At 41.6% G+C, this 23,677-nt stretch overlaps 1 protein-coding gene across 8 annotated transcripts in view; it reads left to right on the forward strand.

Annotated features, from left to right (window-relative positions):
* The window catches only part of ABLIM2 (actin binding LIM protein family member 2), a 64,186-nt gene that overhangs the window by 28,833 nt on the left and 11,676 nt on the right, over nucleotides 1-23,677 (forward strand). For 2 of the 8 annotated variants that reach the window (XM_081207754.1, XM_081207747.1), the window contains exons 11-17: nucleotides 501-621; nucleotides 2,257-2,355; nucleotides 9,277-9,378; nucleotides 10,824-10,877; nucleotides 17,493-17,545; nucleotides 19,682-19,826; nucleotides 23,012-23,070. In XM_081207754.1, coding sequence (XP_081063880.1) covers nucleotides 501-621; nucleotides 2,257-2,355; nucleotides 9,277-9,378; nucleotides 10,824-10,877; nucleotides 17,493-17,545; nucleotides 19,682-19,826; nucleotides 23,012-23,070 — 633 coding nt within the window. Of the gene's footprint in view, nucleotides 1-500; nucleotides 622-2,256; nucleotides 2,356-9,276; nucleotides 9,379-10,823; nucleotides 10,918-17,492; nucleotides 17,546-19,681; nucleotides 19,827-23,011; nucleotides 23,071-23,677 lie in introns of all 8 variants that reach the window. The other 6 variants (XM_081207748.1, XM_081207749.1, XM_081207751.1 and 3 more) reach the window with 6 other exon arrangements.

A 23,677-nucleotide genomic window follows, 5' to 3' on the forward strand; every position in this document is an offset into this window, starting at 1 on the left:
GCAATGCAACGTAACTAATGTTTGGTGCTTCTGTGGGAGATGGGTGAGATTGCTGAACATTGCTTCTTGTATAAATAAGGGAGAACAATAAAATATGGGAGGAGGGACATAGAAAGGGCTTCAGAAACTCAGCTGTTAAGTAAGAAAAACACACACAAAATGAGGGGATCATGAGAAAGCATAGAAAACCTCTTGGGTGCATCCCGCAGGCCGTGTGTAGCCATCCCTGTTTATATCAGTGCAGTTAAAATGTTCTGTGAATTTATTTAAACTACTGCATTTTTTTTCATCTAGGTACCAGGGTAGTAGAGATAGTGTGACAATAAAGTCTAGGTGGTTTGTTGTTTTTTTAGCGTTGCTTTTGTGTCTTTGGAACTGAATAAGAAACATAATTGTGAAACCTGAAGTTTGGCTGGCATGAGTGCAAAATGTGGTTGATTGTAAGCTTCTTGAATGTTCATGTTTTTTCTGCCCTGATGAGTTCCCTCTCTCATCCTTAGGGTGACCAAGATGACCGTTCTTTCAAGCAGTACAGGATATCCAGCCCTAGTTCTACTGGCTCACTTGGCTACGGCCGCAACACCCCAACCTCTCACTCTCCTCAGAATTACAGCCGACCAGGTAACTGACGAGCAGCTTTCCTTTACAGACTCTCATGGCTTTCCTGCTCACCTTTGACCTTTGGAAGAGGAGGCAGTCTTCCTTTTTAGATGTACCTTGCACAGAAATAACTGCAATTTCAGGATCACTCTAAAATTTATTACAAGGTGTTTATATTTTGTCAAATACTTCCATCCTGAGAGCATTAAGCTCACACACTTCAAAATCCATGGGATGTAACCTTCATGCAGCCGTTGAAGAATGGCATCATTGGGCCTGCACACTCATGTGAGCAATGAGGGATTTATGGAAGTCTTCTAGAAGACTTCTAGAATATTAAGCAGCCCCCCTCCTTTGGTAGCAGCTCTCCCCAAAGAACATGTTCACTCCACATCCTCCTCCTACACTAAGTCAGTCCTCACTGGATTAAACACTCTGATTCAGGGTTCCACTACAAGAACCTCCAGGTGCACTATTATCCTTTCAGGGAAGCGGGAGAAGCGTAATGTTTTCAGTAGGATTTATTTGTCATCCAGAAGACAAGAAAAACCAATCTCTAGCAATAATAATAAATATATCGATATGTCACTTGGAAGGACCAGGTAAAGTATGTTGGGTAAGCACCACCAAGACCCTCTTACAATATGCACAATCCAGAAAAGATAATTTTTGAACTGTGGTCTCCAGAAATGAACCTAATACAGTGGTACCTTGGGTTACATACGCTTCAGGTTACAGACCCCGCTAACCCAGAAATAGTGCTTCAGGTTAAGAACTTTGCTTCAGGATGAGAACAGAAATCGTGCTCCGGTGGCGCAGTGGGAGACCCCTTTAGCTAAAGTGGTACTTCAGGTTAAGAACAGTTTCAGGTTAAGTACAGACTTCCGGAACGAATTAAGTACTTAACCTGAGGTACCACTGTACTCCAAATACAGTTGTGCCATTGCTATAGGAAAGAGAATGGTATTTTCCCTTCTGAGGCTTGGAAGCAAACTCCTGTTGAGACAAATTAAAGGTGCTTCCAGACATGGATGATTTAGCAGCCCCCAGTAGTCGCTGTTCTGCTTTTATCTGGAAGTGAAATAACAACTGTGGTTCCAGACTGTAGGCAGGTGGGCAGTCCCCCTTTCCCCAGCCCCAAATAAAAAACTGTTACAAGCAACACAAATTGTGTCATGTATAGATAGGTTTCAAAGTTACATACCTGGGTGTGAATGCTGAGTTGCCCACCTGGGAAATGAGCGATGCCTTGGCAGAGGAAGCCAAAGTACCGCTTCAAGACTGTCCAGACCCACTCTCAACACCACTCCCATACGTAGGCAGAACAACGGCTTAGCAGGGTAGGGGTGATTTTCCTCACACAGCTCCTGCTGTAACACAGTCTGAACTGTGGTACGCTCTATAGGTTCATTGAAATGAATTCTCTACTTCCAAGTCTTAGAACAGAGTTTCCTGCTTCTCAAGAGATGTTGCGCTTCTGGCTTCACTGCTATTCCTCCTCAACTCATCCCAATCCATCCTAGTGCAAACAAACTTTTGCATTATTAGTATGACAGTTTTCCTAAATTGAAAAGGTGTCATTGCTGTGAGTGTTTTGTAGCTTTCAGTAAGCAAATGAAGGAGTTTATTTTCATTTAACTTTCTGTTGCCCCCTAGCTGGTACTCAGACTCTTGGTACCAGTAGCTGCATCTCCCTGCCCCAACACACAAGCCTTACATCTACATTCAGACATCATTACATCCCTTTCTTCAAAGGTAAGGCCCAGGAATGCCATTTGTGATGTGGTTACTGTAGACATCTCCAAGTGTGGTTTGCTGTTGTGTTTGCATGTCTCTCTAATAGATAATTTTCTCTCTCTAACTTTTGTTGCTATTTCTTGCTATAAATCTTTTCTTCTGTGGGTACTGATTGATTACTGAAGGCAAAATTATTTAACTTCACAATATTACAGACATTTACAAACATTTTTATTTTTATTTTTTTGTCAGATCAAATGTACAAAGCCCATGGAAATATGAATGGCTAAATCAAATATCTACCCAAAATTATTTTTCCCTACCTTTCTTTTAGACAGGTATCCAGTCTCCAACATTGCTGCCCTTCTTTCTAATTTCCAGTTCATTAGTTTATAACCTTAGGCCTTGCATCAGTTGGGTTTGATCTCCTGAGATGTGTACTGTGTATAAAATTGGGAACATCTTGCAATATTTCACAAAAGCTTTGATTGATTCTGTGTGTATGTGAGTGTGAGTGTGTTTGTGTGTGTTTGTGTGTGTGTTTGTGTAGAGAGAGGGCAAGCAGGGAATGTGTCCTGAGGAAATCTTTAGAATCCTTTTCTCCTGTCTATTACCTAAATAGTTAAAACATTGGAGGTGTTTAATAAAACATTATTTCTTCCATAAAATAGCTAATTTTATTGATAATATAAAATACAATGGGAAGCTTAAGAAGGCAACAATAAGTGAAGTGGCATAAGAAACAGGAAAGAAAATAGCTGTTTTTAGGAAAAAATGCTTCTCTCTTATCAGTGTATGAAATTTGTACCATATTCCACTAATCAGTAGATAAAAGCAGCCTAACATGCTTGTCATACTCTTATATGCTGAATTTTTAAATCTTGAGTAAAGACGAGTTTCTTTGTTGTGCATTAGAGCAGTACTATTATCTTGTGAGATGAACCTAACCCTTCAGCTAAAAGTTGGTGAAGTTTCATTTTAAGGAATGTATTCCGTGGCCTTCTTGGCAACCTACCACAAATATTTGAGCCTCTTTCTTCTAGAAGCACACTCTTGTCAGTTTGGCACATTTTTCAGCGTAGACGACTTCATGAGACTGGAGGCTTTGTGCTGTTCTGCACGTCTGCACACAATGAATTTGTGGATGTTAACCTCTTACTGTCTTGGGGAAGTAGCAGTCCAAGTGGCAGACTCTAATTTCAAAGTAGTAATCCAAGTAAAACGAATAGGTTTGTTCAACTCAAGGATGAGGAGCCAGGCTCATGCAGGCCTCATCTGGAGTGGCTTGAGTGATGCCACGAAGCTGGCTTCCCAGCTACATGTGGGTCAGGGTGGTGGCAAGACCACGATGGCTGCTTCTGGCCACACCCCACATGCCCAGTGCCCTCGTCTGCTGTTGCCTGACTGGAATGTGCCATTGAACTGTGATGGTGATGCCTCTTGCTTGCCGGATGGAGAGATGTGTGTGTTGTGGAGAGATGTGGAAACCTCTGACTTTGCATGGCTGGAATGTAGCCTACTGTACAAAGGTAAGAGTAACGTACACTACCCTTCTCCCTTTGCCTCGAAGGCCTTGCAGCGTTGCCCGCAAAGGGGTACAGTTCTTAGGCCTAGGAGGGTTCCCGGTTCAACTGTTAAGTAACTGAACATGGACGGGGGAGGGGAGAGGGCAATTTTCCTGGGAACAAAATCACAAATACCCTCCAGCACTCAAAAGTTGCTGTATAGCAGGGGTCAGCAACCTAAGGCCCATGGGCCAGAAGCAGCCTGTGGAGGTCGTTTATTAAACCGGCGCAGCGTGGCACAGAGACTTGCTTCTGCTGCGCCGAAAATCGCGTCTACGCAGACGCCAAAAATTGCGGGCACGCGCACAATCCAGCCCACGGAGGGATCTCTGCGAGACCAATCTGGCCCAGGCAAGATAAACCTTGCTGACCCCTGCTGTATAGGAATGGACTAAAGCAGATGCTGGAAGATTTCAGGCAGGCACGTCCTACTCTAATTTTTAATTAAAGACTTAGGGTCCAACAAATGCCATCAGTCACAATTACCTAGGTTGTAGGTGACTGACAAGTACAAGATCAGATCCATCTCTGAGATGCTGCAGATCAGAGATCCTAAAATCTTCCCTCGAAATGATCCAAGATAGCTTCACAAAGACCTAGTCAAATAGTGCTGCTTTTCTCTAGTTTGCAACTAATTACTGACCGAGATATGGTGGCAAAGGCATGCTACCTCAACCCAAAGAGAAATATAGAAGTTTCTTGTTCATGGGTAGAGAATCAGCACTACCATTACACCCAGATATCAAAAGGAATAAAGTATTTCTGGACTGCCCATCAATATAATTCCCCAGGACAGTTTCTGAAAACAGTTGTAGGTTTAAATGTGGAGCATTTCTCCAGCACCCAAAGGAAAGCTTCCCCCCCTTAGTTTTTAGCAAATCCCTCTTGTGAGCTTGAGTGAGGACCAGGAATGCAAAAATAGGGTCACCCTTCCCTCTCATTTGTCTGTGGGGGTACTATTGTGGAAAGACCAAAGGGCAGTACAAAATACATTTATTCAGGTCTGGCCTTTCATTGGCCTCTTGCTCATTACATTAAGCTGAAGAGGGGGTGGGAATCTAATTTGAATGTAGTATAATTGATGTGATGAATATTCATACTTCATCTCATATACACAAATAGGAAACAAGGGGGAGTCAATGCTGCAGTTTATGCATGCCAGGGATTTGAGAAGAAGTTTGTGTTCATGCGCACACATGCGGTCATGCTTCAGTATCTCATTGTAGCATCACACCAAGAAACAGAATCAGGATGCAAAGGTGCAGCTGTGCAGCTAAGGCCTGGCCCAACTTTGAGATCTGTGGGTCGCAGTAGATAGATGCCATTACATGCCACAGGAAAAGTGGGGCAATATCCGACTTTCAAATGACACAAGTCACCAGAGGATGAAGGTGCTATATTCTCCTACCCAGAGCCACATCCTTCCCATTCATCACCATGGCAGGTCTTTGAAAGTGAGGCCATGCACATAGGGAACAAAGTGACCAGATTGGGACATTCATGGGAGAGTGAATGAACATGACCATTCCACCCAAGGGCACATTTAGTTCCCACCTCACAGGTGCCCCTGCACTGCACTCTCACATAAGACAGTGGCTACCACCCCCTACTGGGTGTAAAATTTCTGCCTTTGAAATTGCATCCTGGTGGGTAAAGCTAAATCAGTAGAAAAGATAACACACACAAAATTGCAACTGAAACAGTTTATTGAAGCACAATCCACACAGCAACAGCAGAGAAATAGAAAACAAAGCAAATAGATCCCCAGAAGGTCAATGCAGATGTCCAGTGCTAGGACTGTGGGTAAAGAAATAATAAAACAAATGAAGGGAAAAAAGAATTGGATAGAAATATTACAGAAAATATGCCCCACAAAGAAATAAACACTAATAAAGCCTAGCCCTTTTGCATCTCTCATCCTAAACATCCTGCAGCACTCCTACTTAACTACAGGCCTATTCCCTCTTACCTTTTGCTCTGCTCTTGCCAGGCAGATGTCTGCCCTTTCAATGTTCCATGCCAAAGCGGTTTTGTTTTTTGTTTTTGCCCTGAGCTTTCCCCACAAAAATCTGCTCTGTAAAGTTGAATCGGAGCAAACACCAATTTGAGTTTGCTGCAGACAGAACTTTAAAGAGCGTTTTTTTGCTGGGAAAACTCTGGAGCAAAAAAGGGACCCTCGGACATGGAGCTTTAAATCGCACACCATGCCTAGAAAGAGTGGAGGAAAGGTAAATGTGAGTAAATGAGTGAGTAAACTCACTCATCCCAATCATTCTGAGTTACATCATATTCAAGCATCCTAAGATGTTTATAGCTATCAGTGTCCATAGCAACCAGAAAAGGGAGTTAGGGAGGGAGAGCAAGGAGAGACATAAAGAAACAGAGAATGAAAGCTAATATAGAAGACTTTATCTCTACTTTCTCCTGGGCTTTTTATACTGATCCGAGGTGGGGCCAGATCTTCCTACATTGCTTAGAGGTGGATGTAGAACTTTTAACTCTCTACATTTTAAGGAAAGTTAGTTAGTTAGTTATTCAGTTGCTCCAAAATTAAAGGAACACAGTAGCTACCTAAATTTATATATTTACTTGTGAACTGGTATGCAGAACCCTTTAAGAAACCCTTTGTATATCACCTGCATCTGCCTTGAAATACCTAACTCTTGACACACAATGAATTCCCTATGGGTAGACGCAGAAGGGCTTCAGGAGTTTGTGTGAACTTAGAAAGTTTCCTAATGCATGCTCAACACTCTGCTGCAGCTGCACATTGCACAGTACTGGTGGCAGGTTCTCTGTCTCTCGCTTTTCCTAGTAAAGCATCCATTTATTTATAAAAGTGAGGTATTAGCATATTACCGTATGTTCACTTGTGTTTTAAGTGGTATCAAATTAGCATAAGGAAGAACTTAAACTCCAAAATAAATGAGATGAAATCTCGTCCCTATGCAAAGGATGGAAAAAGCAGAAGCAAATTTTACAAGCTTTCTCCCTACTCTGCCCTTCAGCCATAGAAGTAAAATTGACCCAAGGCTGATTTTCCTATCTTATAGATATAATTCATGTTCATTGGAAGAGTGGCGGGTCCCCTGGCCAAAGCGGAAATTTGATAAATTTGACAGGCTTGATATCTAGAAAGAGGCGCATCTCTTTATAAACTCACTGACCTACACTGCAGCCTTTGCCAACTTGGTGCCCAGATGTTTTGGACCACAGCTCCCATTACCCTCCTCCCACATGGACATGCTGCTTGGGGCTGATGGGAATTGCAGTCCGAAACATCTGGAGGGCACCGGGTTGTGGAAGACTGTCACAGTGGCTCTGAGCCAACAGAGAGTACGCCCAGAGGCCAGTGCTCTGTGAATGCCCTCAAAAAGGAAACTGAAAGCAGCTCCTTGATGGAGAATGCCATAAAAATGCCACTGATAATTGGTTTATGTTATAAGATGATTTGAAGGAAAAGAGGAAATGAATGTATACATACTAAATAATACATTTTACATCATAATACCTGGAATATGGCATTATATATCCATGACTTGATAATACAACACACACGTAAAATAGTATGGAGATCAGAGGGTCGAGAGGGGATTATAGGGGAGACAAAGTAGAATTTATGACCAGTTACAGCAAAGCTATATTCTCACACTCTGAAGATTTGCTTTAGCAAATCTAGCCTGTAGCTCTAAGGAAGAACTTAAACTCCAAAATAAATGAGATGAAATCTCGTCCCTATGCAAAGGATGGAAAAAGCAGAAGCAAATTTTACAAGCTTTCTCCCTACTCTGCCCTTCAGCCATAGAAGTAAAATTGTAAAATTGACCCAAGTCATGAGACTTTCTGTGAACTGGATTTCCCATACTGAAAGCAGTTCCCCCCAAAGCTGTGACATAAGAAAATTCCGGTTTTGTAAATAAAGTTGTTGGGGTGTAGCTGTTCATTACATTGTTTCCAAAACTGTAATATTGTACTATTCTATGAAAAAGCAGTTAATTAACTGCAAGGAGATGGAGGGACAATATGTGGAAATGAGACAATTTTTGATATATTCACACGTGTCTGTTTACTTCAGGTTCAAAGAATTCAAAACAAATGTCACAAGAGAGGCCTTTCAATCTGAACCATTAAAAAGAGAAAAATATCATGTCCGATGCCAGGAATAAAGCAATATCAAAATGCAGACAAAATATTTTGCAGAGAATAAACCCACTGTTTCAGTTAAGATGGTGTTAATAAAATTTACTTTAAAAATGCATTCCTTTTTTACATAATAAACAGGAAGGAATTTGTAACAAACCTAAGAAGCGTACATGTCACAAATCTAAGGTGACTATGGCTAAAACTGAAAATAAAAAGTAAAGCGAAAACATAGGAGGGAAAGCGAAATCCATATAAAATAATCCTAGGCAAGTAGGAAGCCCCTATAAAACTACCTGTCATACATAAATTTTTAAAGGTGGGTGGGGCCAGGATTTAGGGGTGGGGGCTAGAAAAAAGAGAGGTAAGAGAGAAAAGCTGGGAGCTCATCGAAAAAGATGAAGGCTTAATATAATGGGAGCTAATCATTCAGTCTATAGTACTCTCAGGGTTGTCCAGTTATTTCTTAATTTATCTTCCTTCTTACTCTAATAAGCACTGATAGCTTTGCCTCCTGCATGCATTGCCTACCAGCTTCAGTAAATGCTTCATTGATGCTTTGTGAATTTGCTCTGCAGCTCAGTAAGGAGTTTCTTCACCTCAGCAATTACCGTATGCTGCATCTTTAACTGGATCAAGTGGGCGGTGGGTTCAGAGCAGGGATAAGAAACTGATCTAGAATCCAGTGAAAACTCAGGTCAGATGAAAGTGTGGACAAGCCCTTACTTCCAAGATGTTTGACCCAGATTACCTCCTTCTTTGAGAGTTTAGGGAGCCACCACTAGTTTGAATAGTTGTCACTCAGGCAGCTTCACACATTTGTGGGGGCTGATATGGTCCACCCCAGTAGGTTTTGGGAGAGGATGCAACTCTGATGATAAGATCTGTATGTGGTGCAAATGATGTTGGGCTAAACTTTTGGTGAAGCCATTTCCTACCCTTCTGCATAGCACAGTTGTTAACAAGTACAAAATCTTACATACTTTCCTATATAGGTTTTAAGATGTGAGCCATAGTGCAGTATTACAGATACTTACAGAATCAGAAGCTGCTGGGATGTTTGAAATAATCTGGGGCTTCCTAAGCCATTGTTGGTTGTTTTTTTTTAAAGAAAATGTTGGATTAAGAAATCATTTGAAAAAGCTTTTCTTTTATGCTTGAATTTATCTCTATTTTGCTTGCCATTTTTTTGTTTTATATGCTTTTTGTTTTTGTTTTGCTCTTCCTCTTGGAGGCAGTGAAAGTGGTCGAAGCACTCCAAGTTTATCCATGTGCTCAGACAGCAAATCTTCATCATCGCTATATCAGCAAGCACCTAGACATTTCCATGTCCCAGGTAGGCATTCATTGCTTTGTCTTAATCTTTAATTGCCATCATCTGTAATGCTTGCGTGTATAAACAATAGACAAACAAATTTATTTTTATATAAACCAAAAATATTTTAATGCTACACTTAATTGCATTTTATGCCTAATATACAAATCTTAACTTCCATCTATTAACAACAATTTTCTAGGCCATCAAATTAAGAGCCAAACTGGAATATTTTCCTTTGCTATCCAAGCCATCTTTTCCTTTGCTTGCAAGCATCTGGAATCCAATTTTTATTGGGGCAGCAGCACTGGGATGCCTTTTCTTACCACGCAGTTTCCCTGATTTAAGTCACACTCGCTTTGCTTCCTACAAAGAACAAAGTGAAAAGAATTTTGGGAGATCTCTGGTTGGGAGAACTCAAATAATCTCTAGTTTGGCCTTTAATACTTCAAACTGGGCCTGACATGGCAACTTTTAAACACAGAAAACAAACAGATCTCATGCATTGCATCTAGTTTGGCCCCAAGCCCTATTCAGGCCTTATACTTGTGTGTAAAACCATCACATGAGCAGAGAGGGAGCTGCGTTGACTAATCCATCTCATGATATACGCACAAGAGTAGCTTCTCCCTCTCACATCCTCACATATAGCATGAACATCAGCTGGGAGGCATCTGGAACCCTGAGTCACTTAGGACTCTGGCAAACTTTTTTTTAAAGGACTTAAAGCTACTGCAAAAAAAAGAGCTGGTAATTTATATGTTAATTCTGGCTGGCTGAACTGGATACCATAAAGATAGCTAAATCTTTTAAATTCTCTTAAAGAAATGAGTAACTCTTACAAAAGTATATCAGATGACATGTCTCCCAGATATTTACATTGCATTGTGTATACTTTCCATACAATCTGGAAGTCTGAACAATCCAGACAGAAGCTTTTGCGTGATACCTCCCTGCAGATATTCATGTTGTATGCACGGTCTGTATGACGTTGGGGGTGAGTCTGTTCACATCTTGGTTTTACATGTGAGTTTTAAGAGCTGAACAAGCCTTTAGCCGCATTAGGAATATGGGAACATTTCAGCCACATTTTTTAAAAATGCATTTTATCATAAAAAGAAATATGAAAGAATTGAGCATTCATTGCTCAGCCATCTTAAGTACACTGCAGAAAGGTCGCACGTATAAATAAATATGTTGCTGAGTTGATTCCTAACTTTTTGCTCCATGGTCAGGAAATCTGTAAACACAGGGAGTCCTTTGAGGAGTGCAAATCTCCTTCCATGAACACAGCAACAAGTTAGGAACCAAGCCAATGCTAATGTCTCATTTATTTATATGCTCAAAATTAAGCAATACATTACTCGATATCTGGGGTGGTGGTGGAGGTATTTGATAAAGAGGAAGCATATTTCAACCGCTTGCTTACTGTCTGGGTCTTCTTCTTTTTCTTTCCTTCTTCTCAGACACTGGAATAAAAGATAACATCTATAGGAAACCCCCTATCTACAGACAGCATGGTACAGTCTGCTTTTCTCTGCTGCCGTGTGGTCTAGCCAGGTCCTTTTCCCTCCTTATGCATGTTTACCTCTGAGTGTGTGCCACCGCTCTCTGCTCATTTGTTCCTGTCACTATTCCGGTTGCATGAATGTTTGTCCAGGCAGACGGGATCTTATTTCTTTGTTACTGGGCAATCTTGGACACTGGTCTGGTCTCCCAAAGATCCATCACTATTGTGTCCTACGCCTCCAAGGGTGGTTTTGTTTGTTTGTTTGTTTGTTTGTGCTTTTTGCAAAACAGTACAGTACATTGTTAGTGGGATTCACCTAGATCGTTGGCTTATATTTCCTTCTTTTCTCTTAACAGTTCCTGCTGTAAAATATTTTACAGTCATGGCACCGTAAATTGCCTTTTAATTCCTGTATGAGGTATCCTGTTTCTGCTGCCAATTCTTAGCAATTCCCTGCTACAGAATGCAGTTTAGGGTTTGCCTGGAAACATCTTCAAACATCTTCCTGACAGTAAGAGCTGTTTGACAGTGGAATTTGCTGCCAAGGAGTGTGGTGGAGTCTCCTTCTTTGGAGGTCTTTAAGCAGAGGCTTGACAACCATATGTCAGGAGTGCTCTGATGGTGTTTCCTGCTTGGCAGGGGGTTGGACTCGATGGCCCTTGTGGTCTCTTCCAACTCTATGATTCTATGATTCTATGATCTTAATGGGGATTAAAGTGTAAATAAATAAATAAATCATGTGGCACGCATGAGGAAGTGAAAAGAATTGGGGAAATAACTGTCAACAAATGCTGCTGTTGACAAAACCGTCGAGAGGCTGAAACAAGGTGACAAGGAAAGTGTCAGGGTCAGGCCAGGTCAGATCCACTTCAGTAGCTCTTTTGCAGATGCTAATGCTCAAAGAAATGAATGTGTGCTGGCAGGGAAGGTACATATATAGGTTTATTTCAGTTACTGGGACAAGTGAGCCTAGGCCAAAGGCAGAGCTGGCTGCCATGGTGCTCACCACTCCCCCTGCCTTTGCATCTGAAACAGGGTGATGTTGTTCTCCAGCTCTGGGTCCTGGAAGTCAGTTGTTAGAGGTAAGGCTGTGAGCTGAAATCGTGACAAGGCAGCATTATGGAGAGGTGCTAGCAAGCAACTTGCTCTGGCCGGGGATGAAAGTGAATGGAGGCCTCTTAAGCATCTCTCCTCCAGTCTGCCTCTTCTAGGCTTTGCTGCCCTGTGGAGAACTAGGCCAGGCCTCTGGTCTGAAGATGGGCACTTCCCCTGTGCTCCTTGTGTTTTCTTCCTGGTGCATTTCCTGTGCTCTTGGGGTTGGTTCGTAGCGTGGGAGGCACTCGGATCCTCTGGCCCATGAAAGCACCGTGAGGGAACCGATGCTGCCTTTGATCACCACTCAGGAACCTGGCATAGCCGGTGAGACCATAGCCTCCAACTTAAGTATCCTGATCACTGCTGGAAGCTGGGTTCATTATATGGCCAATTCAGAGACAAATGCCACACCACTGGTCCCAGCCATGTGTAGAAAGAGATGGTGTCACACAGGGTTTTGGATAACTTCCTCAGGCAGGCCTCTCAGTCAGGTCACAAAGTCCTTCTTCAAGCCCTGGAGCCCCTAATAGGAAGGTGATGAAAGGACATTTTTGTTGTTCCTGTGCCTCAGGACAACCCGTTGTTTTTGTGGATCTCGTGAAGCTGTAACGGGTCTTGTGGAGCTAATTGGTAACTTTGACCAGGAAAGATGCACATCAGATTATTCCAAAATCAATCATGCACATGAAGGGGGAGCATGTCTCAGGTACATATGAAGATACATATAGTGCAAAAGATAACAATGTATTATCTTTCAATGGATTAGTGGCTTGGAACCATCAGATTTGTAAAGACAGAGATGTCAGCAGCATTTCTAACTAAAGTAGAAAAATATTGGTGGAGCTCCAGTGAATATTTAGTCTCTCTACCAAAATGCAAGTTCATTGTAGTTATGAGGCAAACATCAAAATGCATTAATCAGTTGTTGAATTCTTCATTATTCACCACCTTTTCCGCATGCTAGATTTTTGCCTTGTGTGACACAGATAAATCTTGCATATAAGCCACACATCCCAGTGAGGTCACTCACTGTTTGCTTCCTCCCCATTTTCTTCTTAGCCTATCCTTACATAATAATGTGGTATTCTGAAGATTCAGATTGGTGACCTATCTGTTCAGGATTCGTAGAGATACAAGGCAGGTGTATTGTGCTAAGAGAATAAAAGTCTGTGCTTCTGTTCATTTATCTGAAAACTAATAAATACTAGAGAAAGCTAATTACATGATATTTGCCCTGTGGTTTATGGAGCATTCGGGGATGGTTAGTCCCTCTGGTGTAGGGACATGTCATGCTCCACCTTTGGTCCCCACCCTGCACTCAGCTCTCACCTGAGGCTCCTAGGAGCTGTCAGCATGTGACAGCAGCTGCACCCTGAGAAACGGCTTCAACTGGTCAGCTAAACCAGATGGGGGAGCTGATGGGTCTCCAACCCTTGGTGAGTTAGGGAGTTCCCCTGCATGTGAAGACAGGCTCTAGCAGATAGAAGAAGAAGAAGAGTTTGGATTTGATATCCCGCCTTTCACTCCCTTTAAGGAGTCTCAAAGCGGCTGACATTCTCCTTTCCCTTCCTCCCCCACAACAAACACTCTGTGAGGTGAGTGTGGCTGAGAGACTTCAGAGAAGTGTGACTGGCCCAAGGTCACCCAGCAGCTGCAGGTGGAGGAGCAGAGACACGAACCCAGTTCACCAGATTGCAAGACTACCACTCTTAACCACTACACCACACTGGCAGACAAGACCAAGAGGGGGTCCAACAGTCAAGAAGGCGGTTTCTGCTCATACTGTAAAAGGAAGTGAGGAGCAGATGGAGCAGGTAGCCCATCTAGGAAAAGGAAAACTCTGCAAAAGCTCTGCTGCTTTGTGGGATATCTTCAGGAGGAGAAAAGGCTAAGGAGCAAAGCCTACACAAATCTGGGTGGAGTCCCTAGGACAGTTGGATGGCACCTTGTATGCCTCCTTCCGGCAACTCCTGCAGCCAACCTGTTTCCAAACGCATTGCTTTCCTTTCCCCCCTGCAAGGCAGAGAGTCTTGTAATCTGGGCAGCCCAGGACTTCCATACACATTGCTCAGGCTTGTATGCTGGGGAGCGCACATCAATGGAGTGTTTTGACTTCACCCCCAGAGATGCACTTCATTGTCTCTCAGGACAGACGAATGTCAACAAGGCTTTATTGTTGGAGACATAAAAGTGTTTATATATTTTGCTATAGCACACAATAAATTACTGTAAGGAGGTTAGTGTGATCTAAATATTAATCCCAAGTGTAGGGCACACACATGGCTGAAAGACATAGGGAAGGAGATAGGGCGGATTCAAAGCATTTGCTAAACCTCTGGAAAATGAAGACAGCTTTTAAAAATGAGGGAAGTGAAGACACATTATTTATTTTAGAGTTGGTGGCTTGGATCCAGGCTTAATCATGCTTCAACAAGTAAACCCCTTGAAATTAATGACTAGCTTAGATCCCTTTGATTTCAGTGGGTTTACTCTAAGCATTATTAAGTCTGAAACCAACCCTGCATTTTTGTAACACAGAACAAGAGCGGTTCAGCCCCCCCCCCAATGCATCAAATGGTGACAGTTGCCACAATAAACAGTTAATCAGTTGTGGGAAATTGTTCTTTACTGTTAGATGAATGAACTGGATGCCCTCAAGATGGCTAAATCATGCATTGTCATAAAAGGATAAGAGTCCATTGCAGTATGTTTATGAAACTGGATTAGATGACATGTTTCGAGACATTTTCATTGCATTGCATCTGCTTTTGAGTATTCCAGTTATTGTGAGCATAGTCTTCCAAAGTTGTGGTTATGACATGCTGTCAGTTTTGAATCAACCCAGATCATGTCAACAGAGAAGGATGTTGCTGGTGAATTAGAGCTCAGGTAAACATGGCATGATCAGTATCTCCTCCTGTTATTTCAAAGCAGTCATGGTGGAAATCGAGGGGTGGGACCTGCTAATTTACTTGGGAAAGTACAATTGGGGTAGGAACATTTAACCTCCTATTCTGACTTTTTCCTGTCTAATTCCTTCCCATAGAGGATTTAGTGTCATTTCAGGGAGAGGGGAACACAACAGGTACAGAATCACGTAACAGCCAGAACTGAAGTCTTGAGGTCAGAGATGGAACTAGCAGCATGTTTCAGAGAAACCTCAACTACAGTGCAGCAGTTCTACACAAGCCAATAATTTATTGTAGCCCTGATGGACCTGATAGCAATTTCTAGCTACCTCAAAATTGTGTTTTATTCCTTGACCATTGACTCTAGAGTAGCCTTTCTCAACCTTGGGTCCCCAGATGTTGTTTGGCTACAAGTCTCATCAGCCCTGACGGCTGGCCTTTCTCACAAGGGATGAAGGGTCATATATAAATTTAATAAATAATAGCAATAATGCTTCATATTTACATACATGAGTTAACTGCCATATTTACTAGAGAGAGAAAATTCATTCACAGGACCAGATATGCAGACCAGATGGCTGTCTCAAAGCACAAAAGGAACACTGAGTACATGGAGTTATTTGTATGTAAACAGAGAACTGAAAAGCTAGCTCCATTAGACCTAAAATATGTCTTGTTGAAGAAAACAAAGTCCATTTTTCTGTAAAGATCCATGGAAACAGTCATTTGTTCTGAATAAATCCCAAAACAAGTTACACAAATCTTCTAAGAATTAAAGCTAGCAAATGCAGTGCCAACTTTAAAAACCTTGCAACAGAACTTGGGGGCAGGAGAATAGGACAGCAAAAAAAGATTATTTCACTAACATTGCAGCTACATTTTAAAACCAGAATGAGAAACTTCCAAAAGACTGGGTATTGATGGTCTGCTTTATGTAGCTAAGACTCTCCTTTTATTTTATATTAAGCAAGTTTTAGGATTGTGAAAATTAGTTTAGAATTTAGCATGTGAATGTACTTTGTCTTTCAAAACATTTACTATCTGTGGAGTTGAGAGGCACAAACTCTCTTTTCAAATGACCTATAAAGCTTTTTGTTTTCTTCCTCTACTACAAAATCTGCCCTGGGCATCCATAGGAGTTCATCTCCTGTCGTATTAAGAGTGGGGGCAGGAGTGATTTCACCTTGAGATGAGAGTTCTGCTTAATTCTTTTGTGCTGAATTTAAAGCTTGAGATAAGCCATATGCTAGATTCTCAATTTGTTTTGGTTAGTTCCAGCTCCTAGTGTCACAAAAATAACCATTTGATCCAGTCATGTGGCGTTTCCAGGAATTATTTCCTGCTAGGCTGAATTTTCCAAGCATTTCAGCTATTGTGTTGTACAAAGAGACTTGTCTGTGTTGTTTAATGTGGAATTACTTCCACAGTAAAGCTGCAACATGGACTGGACAATTATTCCATTAGATCCAATGCTGATTCAGGGAGGACTTTAAACTTACTGACATTTATGCGATTGATTGATTGATTGATTGATTGATCGATAGACAGACAGTATTTGTGGGGATAAAACACTGCAAGACTTTCCTCACCATGTGCTCCACAGTGTTAACTCAGTGTTAATGAGGTTAACTCTGATGAGATTATGAATACTGGTCCACCTAACAAAAAATAGAGTTTGTGGCCATAGCGATAGATTTCCTATAGAATGACTAGAAAGATATGATAGAAAAAGATACCATGTTTCATGTGTCTTTTAGCATGGAGATGTGCAACTGTGCATATCTATTCACAAGTAGTCCCATTAAGTTAAGCAAGTCTGATGTGCTCCATTTAGGCTATGTCTAAGCATACATCTCCTGGGAGATTTCCCTACTTCCACATATATGCAATTTACACCTACAATATGCAGCTGATAGCTGGAAATGCATGATTTTAAACCTTGACTGTCATTAGATACCACACTTAGGTTTGCATTCTCCAGCTACATCCTGGCTCCTGAAAAACAGCTGCTTTGTTTTTAATGGGTAGGATTTGTCTGTTTTCTCTCCTCTTCCCCACCCCACCCTGCACAAACTGTACATTTCTAAATAGTGGTTTATTCCAAAAGGTACCACAAGCCTCCAATAATCAAGAGGGAAGCCACCTTGAGATTCCTGCCACTTGGTGGGAAAAGTGAAACAATCGTTTAATTTATGCTACACATACTTCATTTATTTCTAGATGTTACCCAGTGTAAGCCAACTGTCTAGCTTTGGCTGCAAATGGAAACAGATGAAGTGCTTGGGGAGGGACTGGGTACATGGAAGAGAATTGGGGGATGTGGTGCTATGAAGGGTGAATTTGGTTATGACTCATGAATAAGCCAAGCTTCTTTCCAATGGGGGGAAGTAGCTCAGTTTATTTAGCCATGGATGTCTCCCCCATCTCTATAACACAAGGCCTGGATGCTTGCTAGTACACCGGCCCTCATATTAATTTCATAATTACTGACAAATGTAGCATTTCATAACCCTCTTTTTGCAGGTTTGTTTATATAAGCTGTTGTTGTTTGCAGAATACACTTTAAAAAACAAACAAACCAAAATGCTATTTTTACTCTGGAAATTCTTTATATTGTCTAGCGTCAAGAAAATCAGATGATGACAGCAGTACTTGTGATCAAGACAGCAGGAAGGTAAATTTTGAAGGCATCAGAATGATAGTTTCCTACTGCATGGGGACAGTTTTTGAAATGGTGCTTAAAAAGCAATATACCCTCCTGATCTTTTTGTTTTATTGTTTGCTTTGAAGTGGCAAGAAATTTAATTAAATATCTGTGATCAATAGAGTCGCATCCAGCAGAATGGTTTAACTGAAATCAGCAGAACTGCTCCATTGAAGTGGTTCCAAAGACTTCTGACCACAGCCCAAGATAACACCCAGTGTTAATGAATCTAGGCTATGAAAACTATTAGCAATGGAAAGAAATACAAATTATATTAATGAAGCCCTTGGTGAAGCTCTCCACATTTTTGCACTATAGCTTTTTTCAAGTCCAGATAAATTTTCTGGTTCAAGAATTTAGCAGACTCCTAGAAGTATAGATCACATGGAACTTGTTCCACTTGCGGATCATCCACACATTTGTCCTATCAGCACATCATCCAGCCAAGAGTGTGTTGCATGATCCAGAAGGTGGCATTTTATCCTGGTTGATGTCAGTATAACAATGTGGCTGACCCAGTATTTCCTTTTGCATTTTGTGTCAGCCAAGGTGTCGGGGTGTAGATTCATATAGGTAGGCAGGCAGGCATAGAAAATGAAAAACTGGTAAGACACTTTGAGGAAAACTTTCGAAATGTATTAGGGATATTAGGTGGTAATGTCACCACACCCAGATACCTTATAAGTAGGGCTGCTTCATTAAACAAACCAGTTAATAAAAATTAATGTCCTAAATGAACCAGGCATTATCTTTGATGCAGCAAGTCAAGCTCAGAGGTATTGAAAGCTCCCTTGCTCTGCTCTTCAGGCAGTTGCACCAGACTTCACAAACCAGGCACATTTATTCATGTCATCAAGTCAAGTTGGTATATGTTTTTTTTTGGGGGGGGGGACTCAAGACAAATGGTTACTGTTTTTGAGTTCTCCCTGGCACAGCACCAGATGAGCAAGCTATGCTGTGCTTCTTCTGAGGGTAAAAGTCGTCCTCACGCTGGGCTGGGCAGCACCCAGAAGTGCTGAGATTTTCTTTTGCCACTTCTGTGCACGTCCCAGCCTGACATGAGGTGAAAGGTTGGCTCCTCACCCCTCTTCAGAGTTGCCGGCACTTGCCAGAAGACAGGGACAGGGAGCAAGGATCTCTTTCTCTTGCCTGGGTCAGCAGAAGGTGAGAAACTCATCCACCAACTTGAAATCAAGACAACAGCTTCATTATCTCACACACAGATTGACACTCAGTTTACGCAAAACACTGCAGTGAGACTTCAGTTTGTTTTATTGCTCCGTATTCTTAAGAAGAACCCAGATGGGCACTTTGGCACTAAATGATTCCACACCACAGTAAGGAGAATCTCCGGCATCTTGCCCTTCATCATTTTCAGGACTTGATTTCTTAGGCCACTGGTGTGGCTAGACCTTTGATCTAGCTACATAGGTACTTTATTAGCCTTCATATAACAGTGTAGTTGCCTGGGGTAAATTACAGGGGGTCAATGCATAATCTTTCATTTCATGCAAATATTAAAGGTGCCTGACCTCACAGTGCGGAGGGTGCCATGATACTAAGAGTGCTTGCTCTGAATAATTAATTTTTCATCACCTGATTTTATGCATGCACAAATAATTGAATAATCACCGAAACCTCTGATAATTGATTTTTTTAAACTGAATGACAGTGCTGCTTGTAAGACTGGTCAGGTTTTTTGAGCACTTGGACTGGGAGGGCGGAAGCATTTTATCTTCGCAAAAAACATTCAGAGTCGGCTGTGTAAATGGGCCTTGCATGCTGCTGATGTTGGTTTAAGGCATGTTAAACCCTTCTGGTGACATGAAGGCAGCTTGTCAGATTTGCTGCTCCTTACTTCCTCTTTTGGGAGGTTGCTCATATTCATATAGCCTGAAATCTTACTGAAATTGGAAAGCGGTAAGGGAGCAACAGGAAATCCATCCTTCTTAACATCTCAGTGGTGAAATACTTTCTTGCTGATACAAATGGCTTCAAAATAATGATAAAACTTGATTTTACTTTCATATTTCACGCGGTCAATTCCTCCCTATATGAATTTTCGGGAAAGCCTCTCATTTTAATGCTGGGATTTGTTCTTCTCAGCTAAAATCAAGTTGGCTGACTTTGAAAGGGGAGGTGGATGCCAGAACTAACTCTCCAGATCTGGATACTCAGTCACTCCCACAAAGTCCTGGAACCGACAGAGAGCTTCAGCGTTTGCACAGTAACGCAAACAGTACCTACTTACGTAAGTACTGGAAGTTCCCACCCCCTTCGTATCTGGTAAAGTAAATTGACGGAGACCTGATTAACACAATCAAAAAAGTCATGTGGCACATTAACGACTGGCACATTTATAATTGCTTGTTGCTCAAGCCCACTTCATCAGATCCATGAAGTGAAACCGTAAGAAAATTGTATGGTGGGAGTTGAATAGCAATGAGATACAAAAATATATGACCAGTGGTTACTGATCATCTTTAACCTTTTACTGAAGCAGGTTGGTGACAGTTACTGAGATTACTGCATTAACACAGCTGTAGTGGGGCAGGGAGTTTTTCACCAGAAGCAGCTGTATTTAACCTACAAGTGATGGCATTGAACTTCAGCTGTTTCACCTGTATTCACAGTCGCTTCAAAAAGTGCAATGGAAAGCACATTGTGGTAGGTTTCAGATCTCCCATCAACATTCAGCCAAAGACATAGGGCGTGAGACTTAGGAGGTCTGTATGGCACCCCTCTGCAACCTGGTGCCTTCCCACTATTGTTGGAGTACGACTCACTTAATCACTGAGGTTGATGGGGATTGGAGTCCAAAATATCTAGAAGGCACCTGGGTGGTCTGTAAGAAGACAGCTGAAAGCTGTATATTTTATTGAGGCTCAAACTAATGCGTTGGCACTGGGACAGCCACCATATATGGCATTAATACTGGCAGAGAAGGTGCAGTGTTTGCACACCCTTAACCGCCTGTTTATCGATAGAGGGATCCATTTAATATGGAAGAATAATGACTAGTGATCCGTGAAAGCAAGTGTCCAAAAACTTCCGGCCACTTAACTAATAGCATTTTCAAGATTTGCCAACATTTCCTAAAACATTTCATTGCAAAGTGTCTTACTGGAAAGTAAAGATAGAATGAACACTTGTCCCTGTTATACATATTTCTAATTCTGTACTATCCATATTGCACCCCCACCCCAATATATAAAGCAGGCATAACTCCTATAGTTTGCCCGACTGATCATTCAAGCCATTGCATTTTCTACTAGGTGCAACTTCTGGGCCAACCTCAGGGGCAGCCCCACATAGAGCATATTGCAGTAGTCCATCTGGGAGGTTACTAGCACATGTAGCAACAGTAGTAAGGCTATCCTGGCCACAGTGTCTTCCCAGCCTAAACTAGGCACTTCTAAGCACAGAAGTCACCAGGGGCTCTAATGACGAAGATGGATCCAAAAGCACCCCAACACTATGAACTGCTCCTTCTGAGTTATTGGCAAAGCTTGCGGAAGACACCAAGGGTGCTGCAGGGTCTGTCCTGCGCCTCATCTTCTTCACTGTCTTTATAAGTGACATGGATGAAGGAATTGAGGAGATGGTCATCCAATTTGCAGATGGCACCAAACTGAGCAGGGTAGCCAATGCTGCAGAAAACAGAATCAGGATTCAATATGCCCCTAACAATTTGGAGAATTGGGCCCTTAAATCAAGCCGGAACCATTCCAGCAGCCCTGTGACAAGAGCTATAGCAGGAACCATTCTGAATCCCATCATAGCATTATTTTGCCAATATAGTCTTGTGGTCCAGTTGTTCAAAGTGTTTACCTAAAATGCAACTAAATTCTAGTTCCAATGAAATATTTTTCTGGGTGTTTTTTTTTAAATTAAATAAATAAATGTCGTGTTTACATATTTTTGCAGCATGCCATCTAGCTCTCATAAAATCCCAAATGATCTGCAGAGAAGCTCTTGCCATCATAACATTCTGGGTACAACCCAGAGAGAATTAGTTAAGTCCCGCTGAAACTAATTTGGCAATCTGATTCTACCCTTGTTTATTCAGAAGTGATTCATACAGAATTAAAATGTGCACAGGATATCACAGCCCAACAAGACAACAGCAAGAACCCACCAACAGCATACAAATTAATATGGCTAACTTGACCCAACAACTCCCCACATCCCTGGGCCCCCAGCAACCTCTCTCACTACCTAGGAAATATAATAAAGGAATAGAAAATGAACCTACCCAAGTGACGCTGACATAAAACCCCCACATACACACCAAGTATTACTATCCCTCTTCCCCCCTTCTTCTTCCTCAACTTTATTCTGTATACAACACTAATGTTTCACTTCAAATGCAAAAAAGATTCTTAAACCTGAAAAAATATACAAGGCATGTACTTTGGTAAACCAATAAAATCTTCAATAATAATTATTTTTTAGTGTTCACAGGATCCTAGCTGTAATCACACTGTTCAGCACTTAAAGTCTTAGCACTAGGTACTTCTGGACCGAGAGGCCTCAATGCTCGCTGATGGCTGCTTTCTGTTTTCTGTTGCATCTGGAATTGTATCTATACCCACTGAAATTTGACATTTTCTTTAACACCCACGATGAGTTGCTTTTGATTCTGAACACTTCTCTGTATTGAAATACTGTTCAGTGTTTCCTTTAGCCTTAGAAATGGCATTCAGTTCTAAATCTGCACAGCTGAACCAGTTGTACCACTTGGCTTCTCTGAGCCACTCATACCTCTTTATTTTCTTGTGGAGGGAGGGATCTGTCTCGTTTCACTGCCAGAGGCCAAAGCAGATTACAATATAAACACACCCACAAAATTTCCAAGCAAGAATTAGATTAAATTAATGCATGTGAAAGCTTCAAAGTGCATCAAAAATATATTTTGTTTAACTGACTGGCCATCAATCGCCAACCCAAATGGAAAGGTTTTTCTATACTTCTAAATGTGCCTAACCTAGAACATCAAAGGGAGTATCTGGAAAATGCCACATGACCCCAAAATGTTCTGTAGAAGTTGAGGCACTCTGCAGGGACTGACGGTTTTCTTTTATCCCTGCTCCTTCCCTCATTTTTGAGTATAATACAGACATTTTATGGAAATTCAGCCCTCAATTTCAGACTGGAAGAAGTCTAATGGATATAATCCTTATATCTGCTCATCCTTCATGAAATATGTTAGCTTGTTTTTCTATAAAATAATGTATAACATAAAAGCAGCTGCATTTATACACAGAAACTCAAGAGTTGATGTGGCAGATTCTGCCTCCATTTTGATACATTTGATGAGACCTGTCTATTTTCTACAGTACAACTTAAAATTATTGAGGCAACCTCTTGCTTATTGAGCTATGCATATATCAGACAATGCATTTTTAAAAAATATCTCTTCTGTCTCTTTTGTAGGATTTCCATATTCCAAATCTGCTTCTCTTCCTGACTATGGAAAGAATGGGTTACACCATGTAGGTAGACATAAAAATGTCTTAAGTGCAAATACAGTGACATCCTTAATTAGGTTGATGAACACTTTGCCACCATGGCAATGTGCCAAATTGAAATCAGTTCTTCAGTGCAGCCACTCACACGTACGCTTCGTGATGATGACATTTTTGTGAAACTGAGCACAGCAATCAGAGCCTGTTAAGAGTGAGAGTATAGTGCTGGCACGGTGGCACAGTGCAAACAATCTGTGCTTAAATAAAAAGTGTGGGGAAGGAGACAAAATTCCTGCAGGCCTGATCTTTTTTCCAGTTCCAGTGGCTTTGCTTGTGTGAGCAGGGTGAGGGTCCACTGCTGGAAAAGGCAGTGGTGGGAACATGGAGGGAACGTAAACAGTGGCCTGGGAGGAGCATAGCTGTCAACGTTTCCCTTTTTAAAGGGAAATTCCCTTTTCCGAATAGGATTCCTCGCAAGAAAAGGGAAAAGTTGACAGCTATGGGGAGGAGTCAAAGGAGGACAGCACAGTTCAAAGTTGCAAGAGTATTGAAGAACATTTATGTATCAGGAGGGGAAATCAGTACAAATCTGCATTGAAAATGTTTGTTGTTGCAAATACCTGCAATAAGACCT

The sequence above is a fragment of the Podarcis bocagei genome (assembly GCF_964188305.1).
Source record: "Podarcis bocagei genome assembly, chromosome: 9".
In the NCBI taxonomy this organism is placed as follows: Eukaryota; Metazoa; Chordata; class Lepidosauria; order Squamata; family Lacertidae; genus Podarcis; species Podarcis bocagei.